Source organism: Parus major, chromosome 4 (assembly GCF_001522545.3).
Source record: "Parus major isolate Abel chromosome 4, Parus_major1.1, whole genome shotgun sequence".
NCBI lineage: Eukaryota > Metazoa > Chordata > Aves > Passeriformes > Paridae > Parus > Parus major.
This window is the reverse complement of record NC_031771.1, coordinates 54,393,343-54,412,191: the sequence shown is the minus strand read 5'-3', so window position 1 is coordinate 54,412,191 and position 18,849 is coordinate 54,393,343. Positions and strand designations below refer to the sequence as shown.

The following is an 18,849-nucleotide window of genomic DNA, read 5'->3' as shown; positions in this document are numbered from 1 at the left end:
GCCCCGCCCGAGGCGCGCGGTCGTGCGTCAATGCAAATGAGCGGCGCGCGAGGCGAAGGGGCGGGGCGATCCCCCTCTCCCTCGGCCCGAGTGAGCTCCTGACGGGATCACAGGCGGCAGGACAAACCGGCGTCGCGGCTGCCCCTGCCCAGTCTGTTGGGATAAAAGCCGATCGCAGCCGCTGCTGCAACACGAAATCAAATCTCTTTATTTCACGTGTTTTTCGCTTGACGATAGAAAGGTCGTCGAAGCGGAGAGAGAGCCTTCCTTACCCAAGCGGCCCACAGGGCTGACACCTCCCCTGGCTGAAGTGGTAGCACCCACCCGGTCGGTCGGGGGGGCGGGCTCCCGGCCTGATCCATTATTCATGATGGGGCAGGCCCACAGTCTCATTACCAGAGCACGTCGGGCTGGGGCGGTGCCTGTGACGTCACTGTGACGGATGTTCCGGCGCTCTTAAGGGCGCCGCGGCGGCTCCGAGCCGGCAGCGGGGCGGGGGCAGGAGCCTCGCTGAGGAGACCGGGTCGCTTGCCCTGTGGAGGTACCGGCGGCCTCCCCGCCTTCCCTCTCCGCCAGTGCCAGGCCCGGGAATGCCCCGCTGTTCCCCTGCGTTGCGGTGTGGCGGCTGGGGGGTCGGACGGAGGAGTTTCTGTCCGGGGACACTGACCTGTCCGGGAGAATTCCTGATCTAGTGGATCCCTGTGGGCGCGACTGCAGGCGGGAAGGGCCACCTTACTGGGGGTCCCAGTAAACGAAAAGAAAAAAGAAATCTCCGATAAAAATGGGCTTGTATCAAAAAGCTACGGTATTTTTAAAGCAGTACAGTGGCGTTGATGGGAAAGAAGAGAGCTTTATTCTTTAAATAAGCTATTTTGGGACTTACATAGTGGTTTGCCATAGGCGGGGTGTTTAAACTCTTCCATCCCCCCCCGCCCCCCAACACTTCGCCACAAAGATTAATTATCTTTGTCTCTAGTGTGCTGGGGTGGAGGTTCACCTCTGCGCCGAGCCGGCGTCAGGGTAGCTCCCGCAGTCGGCCACCTCAGCCCCTGCCCACCGCCGGGTCCTTCCCCTCCCCGGAGCGGCCGCAGCCGCCTCGCCTCATTCCTCCTGCCCTTTGCCACCCGCTGTAGCCGGTTCGTCCGGTCGCCTGGTCGCCGCTGCCCTCCCTGTTTCCCCTCAGCGGTCGCTGCTGCGCATCATCAAAACATGCAGGATGAGCTGCTCCTGGGGGTGACACAGCAGCAGCAGCAGCAGCAGCCAGGCAGCGAGAGGCTGGGCAGCAGCCCCGCGTCGGGACACCCCCCTCTCGGCCACCCCTCCTCTGACTTTAAACCCTGTCTCAGCCCCCACCAGGATTTAAACAAGCAGCAAGCGCAGCAACCACAGCCGCCGCCTCCTCAGCTGAGCCAGAAGAGGAAAGAGTTTAAGCAGCAGCTCAGCAGCCCAGCCCAGCTCGGCAGCAGCCACCCCCTGAATAACCACCACCCCCCAGACTATCATCACCACCCCCCTCAGCAGCAGCAGCAGTTCAGCCACCCCACTGACAAGTACCAGCAGCAGGAGCACAGGCAACAGCAGCAGCTCCAGCTCCTCAGCGCTCAGCCCCCGGAGCCGCCGCGGACGGGAGATTACTCGCACCACCGGCCAGTCGGCCCCGCCGAGCACCAGGGCGGCGCGGACAGGGGGGGTTCGGAGCGGCTCGCCCCTTCCTGCCCAGGGGGATCGCCGTCCGCGGACCCCAATGTGGGGGTGGCCGCCGCCTCCTGCGTGAATCCGCCTTCGTCTCCTCATCTGCAGGCGAGAGCCAAGCTGCCCCTCATGGAGTCCCCCCCGAACAGCCACTTACTGGGCAGCCCCGGGAACCTCCTGCCCGGCGGGCTCGGCTCTGGCTTCAGCAGCCTGCAGAGCCCGGAGATCCCCAGCCCCCATCACCAGAGCGGGGGCGGCTCCTCCTCGGCGGCTTCCCCTCCTCCTCCGCCGCTGCCCGGCTTCGGCACCCCCTGGTCGGTGCAGACCTCGTCGCCGCCTCCGCAGCAGACGCAGCAGCCTCCGGTCTCCAGCGGCGGCGGCGGCGGGCAGATCAGCGCGATGCCACCCCCGAGCCCAGAGTCCGAGACGAGCTTCTACCCGGGGATCCCGTCATCGATCAACCCCGCTTTCTTCCAGAGCTTCTCGCCGGTGTCTCCTCACAACCCCTGCGCCGGGCCCTTCAGCAGCCCCTTCTCGGCCGCCGCCCCCCCGCCGCCGCCGCAGATGAATTTACCTCAGCAGCAGCAGCAGCAGCAACAGCAGAACCGGAGATCCCCTGTGAGCCCCCAGCTCCAGCATCAACACCAGGCGGCGGCCGCCGCCGCCGCCTTCCTACAGCAGAGAAACTCCTACAACCACCACCAGGTACCGGGCGGCGGCCGTGGCAGGGAGCCCCGGGGCGGGAAAGGGGGACGCGGGGAAGGGAAGGAGGCTCAGCTGCCCTCCGTCGGCCGGCCGCGGGAGCCGTGCAGCTTCGTTCTCGCCGGCGCCGGGCGAGGCTGCGCGGCGGTGACAGCCCGGCGGGACCGCGGCGGCGGCAGGGCGGGGCCGGCCCGGCGGGAGGGAGGGCACCTGCGCCCCCCGCCCGGTGCGGCGCCGGGCGGCCGGAGGGGTCTGTGTGTGGACAGCAGCCGCCCCGTGCCCGGCCATTCTCCCCGCCCGTTCCGGGTTGCAGGTGCCGGAGTAGTTCTTGCCCTCCTCGGTGCGCCGTTGCGCCCCGAGGGACGCCAGGGTTTTACTCGGGACGAGAAGGTTTGGCCTTAAAATAAGCGCTCAACCGCTCCTGTTGGTGTCTGGGAGTTCCGCCGTGAAAACGCCCCCCTTGTCCCCCCGAGTCGCCCGCGGCGGGCGCGGTGTCCCCGGAACAATGAGTCTGACAGCTCCGGCCGGCGCCGCCCCCCCCCCACCCTTGCGCAGCCCCTTCCCCAGCCGCGGGCCGGCCCTCAGGCGGGCTCGGTCGGACCGGCACAGGTCGCCGACGGGAGGGTCAGATGCGAAAGTTGACACCGTACTGCCTTTTCAGGGCTTTTGACTGACATTGCTTGAACGTGTATTCGAGGACAGCGCAGTGTTTCAAGTTGCGGTAGTTTTCTGACCGATTTTAATCGAGGGGTTTAATGATGTCGTATTAAAATGGAAGTTCGCGTTTCTTGCTGGAACAGAATATTACAAGAAGTCAGTGAGAAGCAAATCCGTAGTGGTATTACCAGCTGTTGCATTATTAGCTCATTTTGTTCCAATAATTTGCTTACTTATGAGAGGCTGAAATTACATAGGCCCCATCTTTTTTTTTTTTTTTCTTTTTTTTTCATTCTGGTATTAAATCTGCTCAGATTCAATCGGTAGAGATTCCTTGGTATCAGAACTAGAATCTCACATTGTGTGCCTGTTAAAGAACTGAGTATGATGCATTATGATTAGGAGCTAGTTGTTCTTAACATTTATAATAACCTTCTTCAAACAAATTCCAAGCAATTCTCCAACAGTGAGGTGTACAGGAATTTTCTCTCACAAGTTGTAGGTACACTTAAACAGTGCCATGACAGCATAGCTAGCAATATTAGAGGCTTGTTAACGTTTGGCATTATCTCTAAAGGTTTGTTTCACAATAGAGTGCCCGCCTCTCCCAAAATTCCAACGCAAGTATTCAAGTTTTACAACGTAATTATCTATAATTATATAGAATAGGATGTTTTCCTGATTACTTGACCAAGAATGGCTTTAGTGGTTTTTTTGGTTTGTTGTCGGGGGGTGGGGATGTTGTTACAATTTTATCTGTCTTCAGAAAGTTGTCTTTTACCTGATACATAATGTATTGACATGCTTTAAATTTTTAAGTTATTAGAATTGCAGGTTGAGGGTTGCTTGCAGCTAAGCTTAGAGATAAAAGTACTGTGTTTTCACTTCACAGAACTGAATTTAGAATCATCACACACACCCCCACTCCATTTCTATGTTTGAGGAAAAGCGTTTCCAAGAACAGTCAGATTTGAGACTACTAAAGATAAATACAGTTCTTCACTGTCAGTCATGCTCAGTGGGTCCACCTCTTGGTAATATGACAAGCACTGTAGGTCACTTTTTAGCAGAAGTTGTAGTTTAGTTATAAAAACTTAATCCCTTAAAAATCTTCTATCTAAAAACTGCTTCCATTTACATATTAGAGAATGTAATGCACTTACAAGTGTTTTTAGGTAGGTGCAAGGTACACCGTATCTGGATAGAAAAAAAAAAAAAAAGCAATAAAAAAAATTCTAGAGCACACCCTGCAAAATCCCACAGATTCATTACTCCATTCATTACTCCAGAAATATTTGAGCAGAGGCTTCAGAATAATGCATTTTAATGTGGAAATGTTAAGATAGCTCCTTCAAACAGATTCCCTGTACAGTAGTCAGTGCTCTTTTTGCTCTTATATGGTAATACTGAGACAATGATACTCAAAATACTGGATTGGGGGGAATTAAATCTGCCGTTGGAATTTTAATTTTTGAATTTCTACTCACTGTAGTGAAATACTACTACTCACTGAGCAAAAATAATCATTAGTAGAACTATAAATACTATTTAAATAATAATTTTAATTAATTTCTTTGAAATTATTCTGTTACTTTTGCAGAGATCTCATCATACAATAGCAAGTAATATATGATAAAAACTGGTTTCAGGTTTTTTCTGGAACTTGGTTTTCCACCCTGCATAGCTTTAAAAATGCTACCAGTTACGAAAATTATAATCAAAATTGCCTGCACAAGTACCTCAGCATTTATTGGGGAGACATATGGGGGAGTAGGAATGACTTTTTTTTTTCTTAATGAAGCTGTGTTTTCTTCCTTGCCTCAGTAACTAATTTACATGTTATCAGAAGAGAGTGGTTTATAGAAATCTTTGCGTATTGCTTACTTCGTGGTTGGTTGTTTTGGGGTTTGGGTTTTGTTAAGTAGAAAAGCATTTCAAGTTTTTTCAAAATAATATAAGTTAATCTTTCTTTTTTAGCCTCTCCTGAAGCAGTCACCATGGAGCAATCAGAGCAGTGGCTGGAGCACAGGAAATATATCCTGGGGAGGGATGCATGGCAGAGACCATCGTAGAACTGGAACCATGGGAATTCCAGGAACTATGAACCAGATCTCTCCTTTGAAGAAGCCCTTTTCTGGTAATGTCATAGCTCCTCCTAAATTTACTCGCTCTACTCCATCACTGACACCAAAATCGTGGATTGAAGATAATGTTTTCCGAACTGACACCAACAGTAATACTCTCCTTCCTTTGCAGGTAAGGATGGTATACCTGCTGTGTTCATAGTCTTGCATAGCATTTTTGCTTCATTCATTTTAAATGAGAATTAAACAGTGGTTGCAGTCCTGCTACTTGGTTTGAAAATTGTGTTTCTGTATTACTTTAGTTTTAAATTGCAATTTATCCCCACATGTTGAGTGTATTCAGCAATATATGATTCTCACAGTTGAATGGGAATATTGATAATCAAGAAATGTACAAGCTGTAGGCATTGATGAAGTAATAAAACGTAGTATGTTTAATCCCACAGGTATTTTCTCTCTATGGTAGTGCTTATATTCTTATAAATCACTTTAAACCTTGGGGTATTTTTTTGTTTGTTCACTCTTCTATTTAGATTTTTCTTACTTTTGTAGATGGTTCCCAAGCCTTTGTCATGTTCATCTTTTACTGGTATTCTATGCTGATGTTTGTGTGTCAGCGAGATCTCTTCCTTCCACTTTGTAGCACCTTTATGTTTTTTTTTGTCTGGAAGTCCAGTGATTTAGAAGTGTTTATTGTGTGTCTTGGAACTAAAGATTTGGATTCACCTCCTGAATTTTGCCAGTGACATCTTACATGACTTTAAGTAAGTCATTTAACTCCAGCCTCAGTAATCTCTTGCTAAAATGTTATTTTTCCCATTCTTATCTATATTAATTTAGTCATCTTGATAGTGGAGACCTTTCATTTGTGACAATTGTGACCACATTTGAGTTGTATTTGCATAAATGGCAGTCTAATGCTTATGTAGCTGAAGTAGTGGCAAAAGGGTGCTCCTTGGGACCAGATTTCCCACTAGAGTTCTGGGGTTTTGTACCATTTTTCTGGTGAATTTAGCACAGGAGGCCATGTCCTGACTCTGTCCAGGTGCGCTCTGATACTTAGAAGCTTATCTGACATTTGGACGTGGCGTAGTTATGCTCAAGTGTATACATTTGGACCTGAAAAATTACTGTGCATACTGCCAAGACAGGTTCCATAGCCTGTAGCCTTGCTAGCTGGAATATCGTAGTTGAATAATCTTTTGTGTGGGTAGGAAGATAGTGGGGAAAAATGTGGTATTCTTCAGGAATTGTGTTCTGTTAAGGAAACAGATTACAGATAGGTAATGCTCTGCAGTGCAGGGCAGCAAAAGTAGTACAAAGTAAATACTGAAATCAGTTCCTAACATGTTAGCCTAAGGAACAGATTTAAAAATATTAATGCCATCATACAATGAAACTGCTGTGACATACACACTGGAATTCATATGCTGCTAAGCACAGGCTGTAAATGTATTTGCTCATCCAATATGCCTTAACAGTCCATATGACCAATACTTTGAACTTTCAGAAGCTTCTATAGCAGTTGTTGAACACAGATGAACTCATTTTATGTCTAAACAACCGTCTTATGTATTTAGGCTATCGTCCAAATAATTTCTGTGTAATAAACTAGGAAAGAAATCCTTGCAATTTAACTTTATAATACCTTAATGTTTCTGTGTAAGGGTTGGGAGATTTTTTTAAGGGATAATGTCAGAGTGAGAAGTTGGGCATTCTTATTTGTTGGTCACACCTGTGAGCACCAGACTCACCAATTAAATAAGCCCGTTTGGCTATATTTATGCTGTTCATCTGTCTATGCTTAAAATCTCCCTGACATGTATAAAATCATAGTTGCAGAACACAGTAAAAATAAACCTCTATGAAGGGTTGCAATGTTATCTACTGCTATTGTGGAAACACTATATGTTTCCACAAATTACTTTGCTACACTGAAATCATGTTCTTATTTTTCAGTCAGTACACTATTGTTATATGATTAATTCCTTGTGATGACTGTTACATTTTGCAAGTCATAATGAAAAAGTTTAAATAGAGCTTGGAACTTGTGATTCTTTTCATCAGGACTTGTTGGCAATTGCAGTGCTGTCAAACATGCATCTTGCTGATGTGTACTGTGCTTGTCTCCTTCCATAAAAGGCTGTGGTATTTAGATTGAGTATTCTTAAAGATACAGTAGCAATTCCAGAAAATTCTAAAATAGTACTAATTAAACTTGGTGCTGTTTGGAAAGTGTAGCACAAAAGCATTCCTGTGTGTAGAAGTTACCTATCTCTTCCAACCTTACACAGGGCAAACACATGTTAGCATGCATGTTGGATATATACTGCATCATTCACAGTTTTGCAAATACCTTTTTCTTTGGGCTAACTGCAATAATGATATTGTAGGGGAGGGGACAAAGCACCTCTCTCCCAAACTTTAGCTAGCTCTACATTAGCAATTTAAAAACAGCTTAGAAAAGCCAGTGCTCTCAGAGACTTTGTGCAGATATTTAATGTTCAGCTACCATTTTTTTTAAAATGCTATATATATTTGCAAAGTCCAGATAGCATTCAGCATGTCAGCTGCTCATCCATTTTCTGAAAAAACATGTACCTCGTGCAAACAAGATAAACCACAGGGGAATTGTATGCAAATTTGAAGCTTTGCCCTTCCATCAAACTTCTTTATTCTTTAGTGTTTGCATTGCTGGGTGGGCCCCAGAGTAGAACTAGCATCAGTGCTGATGGAAAAAAACATTTCTTGACATTAAACTAATATACAAGTGACAATGTCATTACTGATAAATGAGTAAAATTAGCAGTATTGCTTGTAGGAGTTAAAGCTGATTTTCTGTACTTCTTAGTTAAAACTGAAATATCCCATATGAAGTTGAATTTATGATGGCCACGTTAGCTGCAGCAAAGCTGATTTTGCTTACAGAAGCTATGAAGGACATCTCAAGATTTTTTAAAAGTTCAGTTATTTTTTGATTTTAAATAAAAATAAACATCATGGGAACTCTGATTTAAATCTGAGCAAATTAATCATATAGCTAAGTTTTTCTTACATGTGTCATTGTTAGAAGCTTTTCTGCCTGTCTCAGGATTTTAAGATAATACAAACAGCATCAAATACAGTTCTTTCATAGACATAAAACTGGTAGAAGTAATTTTGTCTAAGTTCAGCCATACTGCTTCCACCATGGTAGGTGCTTTATATAGGTAAGGGTTGTTGCCTTGCACTTGAATCATTAAAGGAACTGTTAGAAATCTTGTCAAGTATTGACACCATACAACTTAAGCATTTAATTGAGGGGCCTATTTCTCTCTCCTTAGAGAGAATCTAGGTTCCTTATTTAGATAATCTAATTCTAGAAGAACATACCTGGCACCACTGACCTTACACAGCCCCTGGGATTCCACTTTAGGCACTTACATTGCATTTCAGGAAGTCAGATAATACGAATATTCTCTTGTATTCCCTGACCTAAAGTACAAAAGAAAGCCCTGATTATAGGGTGCAAAGTTGAAAATATATTTCTAAACTTTTATGCAAGTGTTTTCCCCAAAAAATATGCTACAGGCGTATCTGTGGACAACCCAAGGACAGGAGATGAGTGTTTTATATATCCACTTTTTTGATTTACACTCCATTTATAAAGAAAATAATTAACTATTATAAATTTTTAAACTTTTATTTTTTTTGATAATTAGTTTCTGCTGTGTTTTAATTGCAAGCTTAGTTTTTACCATCTTGTGAATAATCTTATTAAAACTTGTTAAAAATGTTTAATACTACATATCAGTGTTGAGCTATTTTCATTCTAGTATAAACACTGCATTCTATCAACATGAATTTAATTTCTATATCTCTTCTGAATTAAGGAAATACACTGTGTGTCTGGGTGGTTTTCACCTTGATTTGTCCTTCCTGTTTGTTCAGACAAACAGTGTGTAATGTTCATGGTCCTAAAAGCTGAGCATTCTTCTGTGTTTAAACATAGCTCATAGCTGGGGATTGGTATGGTAAAGTAGCATCTTTCACAATTGCAGATTTTTCTTTTTCTACTCCTTTTTGAAACGTGCTCAAGTTTTCAAAGAAAGAAAATTACATGAAAACAAAATGAGGTTTAAGATTGCATGTTACCACAGGTGTTAGTTTTAGATATTTAATTTAAGCTGCTGTCATGTTCTTCTGCCTTAGAGTCACTTCCATTTGGAGAATTTCAAATTTTCAATGTGACAATTTTAGTAAAATTTAATACAGCTTAACATTTTCAATGTCTAATCTAGATAATACACATACCAGTGAATATTGGATGAAGTGCAAGTTGTTGAAGTTGTAATCTTAATGCCATGTTTAGACTCCTAAATGTGTGGCCCATTTTTTCAAGATTGCTGAGTGTTTGCCAGCTGATGTTAAATTTGAAGGCATTGAGATTATCTAGCTGCAAAGTTTTCTTACTCTTCAGAGTAATATAATTGTCCAAACACTGATCTATATGCCAGGTTTTACCAGTTTATTTTTACTGAGGCTATGCTGGAACAGAACAGTTTCAGAGCTTTTAATGCAGTGGATTGATTGCCTGGGACTGATTAAAATAACACACACGACCAGATATTTGTGCTAGAGGGCCCTACTGGGTATATCTCTAATTGAGGAAAGCGGTCCATGGTCATGCTTTTAACTTCAGGATCACAACCTTTGAATAAATACTATTAGGAGCTGCACAGATTAACCATTCAAAGTAATCAATTAGTGGGAAGTTTGTAGGTCGTACCATGCAAATGTTTTTATGGCTTTGTATGATGTAAGACTTTTCTCCTGTTATTTAAATTTGCAGTTGTACAGCTCATTCTATAAATGCAATACAAAATCAGAGTTAAGAAAATTGAACAAAATATTTAACAGCCGTGGTAGTATAGCAGTGATGTATATGTTGAGTAGCTTATTTCACCTTGTTCTCTGAGTTAAAATGGATGTGTTCTCACCTAACAGCCATCCAAACGGCAGGGGTGGGAGAAACCCAAAGCTTAAATAACAACATCCCTTTCAAATGTCTAAATGTCCCTTTAGTTATTTCATTGAAACTATCAATATACAGATTTCCTAGATTTGCCTTGTAAGTCAAGATTGCCAAGACTTTAATCATCTCCATCGTCTGGTGTTGGTTTTCTTTTCCAGGCTATGAATACATATTCTTGAATTGAAGTACTCCAGTACTGGGATTTTTTGTTCATTTTTAAATGTTTTTGTAGCTGGGAAGTGGGTATGTCTTTGCCACAGGACCTGTTCTTGATGCATTTTAGGCTAAATTTATTTAGTTACGTTGACTGATTATGTCATTCTAACTTTATAAACACTTTGTTGTCAAGTTGGCCATTCACAGATGTCTACCAGACATCTTTAGTTCATCTTTACCACTAATGACACTGTGCAAAGTAACAAAGCAATTTTATGTGTTGACTTTAAGCCTTCCTCCTTGCTTTTTTATAGAGCTAAAATTGTAGTTTCAGTACGTTTTCATATTAAGTTTCTCATTTACACTAGTTATGGTTTCTACAAGGGGCTTATGATTATAGTATATCCACAATAAAATGAGAATGATTTGAAATTTAGATGTTAGCAGAGATATTTTAGAATATGTACATAGGAATTGTTACTACTGGTAACATTAACACTGAATACTATATTGAGGTACTTTTTAAAGTGTGTATACTTGATTACTAAATCAGCTGTCACTTTCTAGTCATAAAGCACATTTTTATACAGGGGTCAGGTTTAAAGTGAAAAAATGGAACTTGTTAACATTTTAATTGGGAAAGCGGTTTTAAGAAGTGTTTTTAATTTAGCATTTAACAAACTCAGTTAATTCATCAAGGTTAAAGTTGGAGTCCTTTTTGCAGCCAAGTAAGACTATACTTGAAATGAGTATAAGCTTTATGATTTTTGTCTTCAGCTCCTGTCCCATGGTGCTATATTTCTTTACAATATGAATAGACATTTCTTAAAGATACTACAGATTTTAATACCTGTGTTAGCATTCTAGTTTTTTACTTCAAGTAGTCCCACAAATCAGTAGTTTAAAGCATGTGTCCAAAATTCAAACGTGTCAGACTTCTTAACTATGAAATAATGTTTGTGGTTAAAAAATAGCAAAACTATTCACCACTCAATAGCTTCGGTCCTTGTGTTTGGTTTATGCATGAGACAATATATAAGCTTAGAGATGTGACTGCTGTTTCTGCAAATGCTCAAACAGGATAATCTTTGCATAAATTGCACAGGTATATATAGAAGTCCTAAATAGAATGTGCCAAGAAAAACTATTTGTTCATGAGTTTAGTACTGAAACTGGCTCTTCAGAGAAAGCTGCCCTCCTCTCATTCATACATGCATATTCAGATGCATGGCTTGGGGACTACTCAAATGCATACTCTTAAGCTGTACTTTGCATGACATTGTCAAAAGCTCCTTCTAGCACTTGAATTGTGTGGGAAGGATACTTTGTGCTTCTCCTATTCCTAAAATAACTACCACTTTTCTGTAAACTTCCTTACATAGACAGTTATTTTACTTAACCATATCACTCAGTCTGTAGTTGTGATTCTGATACAGGAAAGGTAGGTCAAGCAGCATTCAATCATTTAGACAGTTAAAAGTAAAAAACTAGTCTGAGAATTTGTAGCGCTTGGGACAAGTTAACTATCAGCTCTGAGGGGAAAAAGCCAGCATTATGTTGTGGCATTCCACTGAGGTACAGACCTTTTGACACAATAAGAGTTCACTTGCTTCTTAGCACAGGACTGATGAACCACAGAGCTGAAGAAATTAAAAATATTTAACAGTAATTCAACCTTGATGATTCGTGAGTCAGGATGATAGAAAATGTGTATTAACATACATGCTTAGGTATCAGTGCCTTTGCACTACTGATTGTCTTTAGCTTCATTATTTATACATGGTTGATAAATAGTTATCTTCCAAAACAATCTGGTACTATCTTTAAGACAACATGGAAATAGTTCTAATTTTTGGGACTACTTCCATGTTGTTTTAAAAGTAGGTCCAGGTTGTTTTAGAAGATAACTGCTTATCAGTTGTGTTGAAATAATGAAACTAAAGCTAATCCTAATTCTTGAGACTGTTTCCACATGAATGGAGATCTGGAACATTAATTGTTTTCTGTGGTAGTGCTTTTTTATGCTTGTCCCAAAAATTGACCAAAACCGTAATGGAAGTTTTCTGATTTAGTAGTTCCTACCGTAGTAAAATTGTTTCAGCAGACCTTTCTAGAAAATACTGCCTGGTGTGTGACCTACATTACTGAAATACTTCTGAGTTCTGCTTTGAAATTAAAGCTCCCTTTTAGCATAGATGATAACTGTTCTCTTGAAAGATACGATACACATATTTTGGGAACTCAAAGCCATGTTGTAGCATTATAAAGCCAAGCTGCAGAAAGGTTTAAAATGAACCTTGCACCCAAAGAATTCCTTACTCCTTTAGAGACAGTTGAATTTCAGATAATTTTGCTTTATAGCGTGCAATTCATCAGTGTCACTTGGAATACAGATTAAATTTTGAAGCACTGATTACCAAGATACTACCCAAACTCATGAGTGGGTAGTGTGATGTGGGGGTAGTGGGATACAGAATGCAATCCCTGTGTTTAAATCCTGCTGCACTTCAGTGTATTCACAATGTTTTGTTATTGTGCAGTGTTGGCCCATTGTATATTTCTACTGCCCAAAATTAAGTAATACAAATCAAGGAAACAAACCACAAACTTTCTAAAAAGGATGGGAAAAGCTTATTATTCTTTCTGCTTCTAGCAGAGGAAGACCTTTCACTTTAGATACATAGAACTTTCAGAATAGAATGATGCAAGGGTGAAGTTAGATGTCACCCAGTAGAGCAGTTTACAAATAAATTGCAAGCATATGTTTCATGTTTTCCTTCTCCATTTCTCTGTAAGATCTAGGACCAAGTAGCCCAGTTTTAGGAATTAACCGTGGCTGAGCCTTTTCTTACAGACTCCTGCTCCACAGAGCGTCATTAAGTCTGTAATAATGACCATTTCCCAGACAGCCATATGTTACTTCAACACATATGTATGTGGCAGTGTTCAAAAAAAGGAAAAAAGAAAATATGTCATGAGCCTGTTAGAAAGATAAAACACCATATACAATTCAGTCTGGTTTTTACCAATACTAGTTTTTTTGCCTTATCAGTTACAAAGATAGCACAGCATGTTTTGTCTTTACTCAGCGTTGGTTTTTGCAAGAGCACTGACTACTTACCAACTTGTGTCGTAAACAGAATTTGAGACTTCATTAACAGTCCTGATGAGATACTTTTTGAATGCTAGGGAACAGATCCAGCTTGGTCACTGCTCACACCTTCTATAGAAAGCAACTTTGCTGTGCTAAGCAGGTTATTTTCATTGTGCTATTGAGAAGCAAACCTGTGAGGGCATAGAGGCAGATTAGTCACTTCAGTTTCATTTGGTGGTTCTCAGGGCAGCTAAACTGAATAAAAGCCAGCCAGTCCCAAAATAAAGGTTACTGTGAACTAAAGTAGTGCTGGTGACTTGTTGGCACTCAAACCAGGTTGAAGATTCAACCTCACGAAGTGTCAGTGGCATTTGGTCTGGCAGGAGACAAGAGAAACCTACTTTTTAAATTTATCAGTAAAATTGTCCAAGGGCTTCCAGAAATCCTAATTTAATAAGATTCTTTATTTTTTAGCTGATTGTTTACCCAACAAGAACCCCTTAGTCTTAATAGTTGTTTGAGATAGAGGTGGGAATAAAGGCTTCTCCCTCTTCATCCTGACATTGACTTTTTAAGATACAACATTTTTAAGAGATGAAAGTAAAACCCTGGTTTCATCCTGGCAAATCTGATAAGTCATAGTGTGCAATTCATAGAAAAGTCTGTTCTAAAGCTTGCTTTTTTGCTCCTCCAATGTGAAGAATAATACCATTTGCTGAGGGGCGTAGTTTGAAATGAATCTATGGTTCTGCTGAATGGTCACAAAAAGTCACAGTGTGTATGGATCATATATCTTCAGTCCCTATTATATACAAAGTGGATGGCTGCACCTTTAGGGAATTTCACCAGTCATGGGATGTATATGAAGCATTTCATCCTACTCTGCTGAATTGCTATAGTGAAAACCGAAGACAACAGTAAAATTAAGGCACTATTACAGGATTTAAGTGCAGTGCAGTCTAGCTAGAAGCCTTGAAAGTAGGAGATTATAGTTTTACACAGTTTTCAGTTTCTGAAAGGTATCCCAGAAAGACCAAAGAATTTAAAAGTCCTATTTTTTCTGTGTCTGTAACTTGGGTATATTGGAAAACATGGGAGAAGATGGCTTAGATAAAACAAAATCAGTGAAAACTAGTTCATTGCAATAACTTTTATTGCTGTCAATGAAAATATTTATAAAGGTTGTACAGTAACTTCTTAATGAACACGTGTAAAGGAAATTGTCCTCTATAAGGCTGATTATCTATTAGTAAGATATGTGGCATTTCCTTTTCATAGTTTAGCTTTCATTTTCCACCCTTTAACTGTTAAGTGCTGACCATTTGTATCTCAAGTCTTGGTATGCAAAGGCCCCAAAGCGAGCAAGCGCAGCCTCCACAGGGGCTCATGGCCCATGCCAGGCACTTGACCAAGGCCAAGAAAGTGCTCTCTTTTATGTGATATGACTGTTCTTGTCCTGTAGTTCTCCACCTTCATCACTATTGTACTTGTGCATGAAATGAAATTGAAGTCTTACAGACACTAGTCTCCTTCATTAATCAGCCTAATGGGTAACGGTGCTGTGGATTGCTAGAACTGATTCAAGCAGTTCTGAAGGAAACAGGCAATCACAGGCTGTCAAATGCATACACACTACTTGTTCACACTGCATCACACAGAGTTCTTCACACTGAGTCTCTAGTATTTGGATGCTGTTAAAATTAGTTAATAAAATCACACCTTACCTTGTATCATTGTCCATCTCCAGAGCGAGTGGGCAGCTGTTAGAAGGAACCTGTGTTTTCCTTTCAAGTTTTTGTGAAAAAATACAGAAACTGTATTCCAATACTAAGGCTTTTGTTTTCTTTTAGGATCGAAATAGAATGTATGACAGTCTGAATATGCACTCTTTGGAAAACTCCCTTATTGACATTATGAGAGCAGAGCATGATCCACTTAAAGGTATGTTATTATGCTAAATAAAGAAAAAAGGGTCAGCCATTCTGCATATTTGAATTAATAGTGATTGTTAATTTAGATTCAAGGTTCATATTAAAATGGCAAATGAACTGTTTTCTCACTCAAATGAAAAGTCTTAAGCTATCTTTTACTGAAAACATTGTTTCACAGTTACTTAAACCATTCCCAGTGTTGCTAGATAATATTCCCTTTCTCTGCTGTGGAAGCTGAAAAGAAAACTAAATCCATTGATAAAATCAAGTTTTGTCTTTTTAAGTGTATTTTTCAAATCTATGGAGGATACTTAGGCATCCAGTCTAAAGAAGTCCAGAAATGCTTTAGAATGCTGGTTCCTCTTGCAGCATGGGCTCTATTAAATCATTTGCCGCAACAGTGAGCGTACAGCTAGCATGTGTGGGCTTCCATTTTAACTCCTTTTTTCACTGTACATTAATTCACTCTTGTGACTTATGTTCTTCCATACTTTCTCAGGTAGCATTTACTATTGAGCATCAGGGCAGGGAACCCAGACTGTTTCACTTGGACTGATCAGCTGTTACTTCATTTGTGGTGTTCTAATTAGACTAACACAATCTAATTTTAAAATTATCCAAGACTTCAGGCTTGCTTCATAGAAATTAAATCTCTGTATTGAAGCAATTGAAAAAATAAAACAATCAAAATTTTTTGCAGCATTATTTACTCTCATCCATTCTCCATTTCTAGCAGCTCTTATACTTACTATACATTACATTAGCACAGAGGGGCCTGTTGTTCTCTCTTGCTAGTCTGCTTATGATTCTCATAAGACCTCTGCAATCAGTTGGAAGACCTGGAGCATTCAGACAGCACTTAATGGTATTTTAAGATTTAAAATAGTTAGCCAAAAGCTGGAAGTTTTTTTCCAAGCTGAAAATCTTTATAAAGCATCTCTATGTAGCATTTGCTTCAACTGTTAATTTTCCTCAACTTTAAAGTAAGCGGAAGCTGAAATTAAATTTTCTTAGGTGTTTTTAAATCTGGTGTTTTCTTTTTTACTGCCTAAAGAGAATTAATTCAATTTTAGCAATTTTGTTAAAGTCCTTTATTAGATTCAGTTTCTGCCTATTCTACATATTTTCAAAACATCATTAAGTAGCACAAAAGGTTTAAAATCTGTAAACAGCTTGCCCACCGGTAACTGCTGTGTGCTAAAAGCATGCATATCTCCTCAAAGATGAGGTGACCACGTGTATCACTCCTGTTACAGAGCATTCTTACTTCTATTTGCTGTACTCAAGTAGTGACTACTTCTTTACTTGTCTGAAAGCTACTGTTAGGCATAAAACTAGAGTATGAGGATCTTCTGCAGCACTATACTGCCATTGGCACCTCTCACATTCCTGAAGATGAAAACCAGTCTGTTTCTTCTTTCTGTACATGCTGACACAACAAATGGAATTGGTTGCTCGGTTCCCCCTGCCATCTCACGGTTTTAATTTTGGCTCTGTAATGCAGAAGAGATTTCAGAGGCACAGTGAACACAGAAAATACCAATTTTTATTTTTATTCATCTCTCCGTATTTCATTATCTTACAATAGACTGATATACAAACCTTTAAGACTTAAAAGTTAATTTGGTTCATACGTAGATACCTTGAAAAATCTCAGTAGTTTCCATCTGTGCTTTCTAGGGATATGAGAGTATGGTGCCAGTCTACAGTTAAGAGATTCATTTTTTTAACAGTTAAACAGTCATGTTCTTGCAGTGAAAATTCTGCTAAATTTTATGTTTGAACAAAAACAGATGGAAGCCATAGATAGTGATAAACTCAAAGGAAACCCATTTTTCTGATCAAGTGCCAGAGAACAATGCACATGCCAACTAAATTTAAATAGAGTAATTGTGTGCTGCTATTTAAGTTGATGGGTGTAAGATATTTTTTCTCTGTGGATGTGACTTCTGCTGAAACAGTTACATTATTAACAATGAGGTACAAGAAATATTCCTTATGGACTGAAAATGGGAGGAAGAGACCTTGTGGTATATCAACCTTTTAGTTCTTCTCTGTCTTCTGATGTTTTTTCACCATTAATTGGAATTTCTGTAATTTCTGAGCAACTTCTCTCTTTTTTTTCTTTTTTTTGCTAACAACCATGAAATTTTTATTTGATTATATCAGTCTCTGTGACTTTTCGCCACAGAAAATCTAACATTTACTTAAAACTCCATCATATTTGCTTGCAGAATGCACAGGATTAAGAAAACTATTATTATTACTATTATTATTATCTGTTTGTTGCTGTTATTAATATAAAATATATTGTGTTGTAACTGAAGAGTATTTTGTAACTAGAGAATATTTTAATGACAAGGTTTCAAGTAAACCTAAGCACGCTACAACAATGCATCTTTTATATCTAATCACAGCAGTAAAATGAAAGTCCCTGGAATTTTAAGCACGTGTTTCAGATTTAGCTGCTTACAATATCTGGAGTATGACTAAGCATCTTGTCTGAAATTTTGCACAATGCAGAACAGACAGTCTGTGTACTAGCTCATAGCTTCAAGTTTTGCATATCAGCATCCATTTTAGGAGCAAGTCAAATTTCACCACTTTTGCTTTCATGAACTTGAAAAAAAATGGATTTCAAATCTGATTCACTGAAAGCTAAGGTTATGCCTGCCAGGAAATTGTTTAGAAATTACTAGTTTTGTCTTCAGTTAGACAAAGCATTGTCATTACAACACACATGATCAAAAGAGAAGTAATTTTGTAGCTTTCGATATTTTCGAGCTAGTAATAGGGAGAAGATGTTTGACTTCAGTAGTCATTGCAGCAGAAATACTGATCATATTAAAACTAATTTTTCCCATGGAGCTTTCTTGAAATGTGTTTCCTAACAAGACCTTAAGTAATGTTAAAGATAGTCCCATCCATCCAATTCCAGTGAAATAAAAGTTGAAGTTAAATTAATTCATTTTTGTATCATTATTCTTAAAACCCTTTTTATTCTCATGATAGTTCTTAAAACAATAGAGAGAATTAAAATACTGATAGCCTGACAGATATAGGTATTGCTAGTGTAACTCTTCAGACGTACCACTTGCATACCTGCTTTGCTTTTTTCTCCTTCTACTCCCCCAAATATCAATGTATTTTCCTGTCAAGAAGCAGGAAAGACAATACATTTGGGCTGAAACAGGTTATGGAGAAAGCTTAGAAACAGTTGTTACATTTTCTCTGCAATATCTGTTATTATTGAGAAGACTGATTTAATGGAATTCATTACCTGCTGTTTTAAACTACTTTCTAGTAAAGATTGTGGCTCAGAGAACATTGTTTTTCTTTCAGAGACATTTGTTTTATATTTTGTGTTACGAAGCTCTAAAGTTTAAAGCTGCACAGTTTCTTGCTAGAGTAATTCAAATTGTGCCAAGAAAAGAATTTCTGAGGCTGGAAAAAAATATAGAGGAAAAAATTCTCTCGCTAGTCACATAAGAGGCTTTGAAATCTTACATACACATTGTT

General features: G+C 40.4%; 1 protein-coding gene across 4 annotated transcripts in view; it reads left to right on the top strand.

Annotated features, from left to right (window-relative positions):
• Positions 1-483: 483 nt before the first annotated feature.
• CPEB2 (cytoplasmic polyadenylation element binding protein 2) overlaps positions 484-18,849 on the top strand; it is a 50,935-nt gene continuing 32,569 nt past the window's right edge. For 3 of the 4 annotated variants that reach the window (XM_015624943.3, XM_015624944.3, XM_015624942.3), the window contains exons 1-3: positions 549-2,397; positions 5,029-5,307; positions 15,250-15,340. In XM_015624943.3, coding sequence (XP_015480429.1) covers positions 1,210-2,397; positions 5,029-5,307; positions 15,250-15,340 — 1,558 coding nt within the window. In that variant the 5' untranslated portion in view covers positions 549-1,209. The other variant, XM_015624946.3, reaches the window with a different exon arrangement.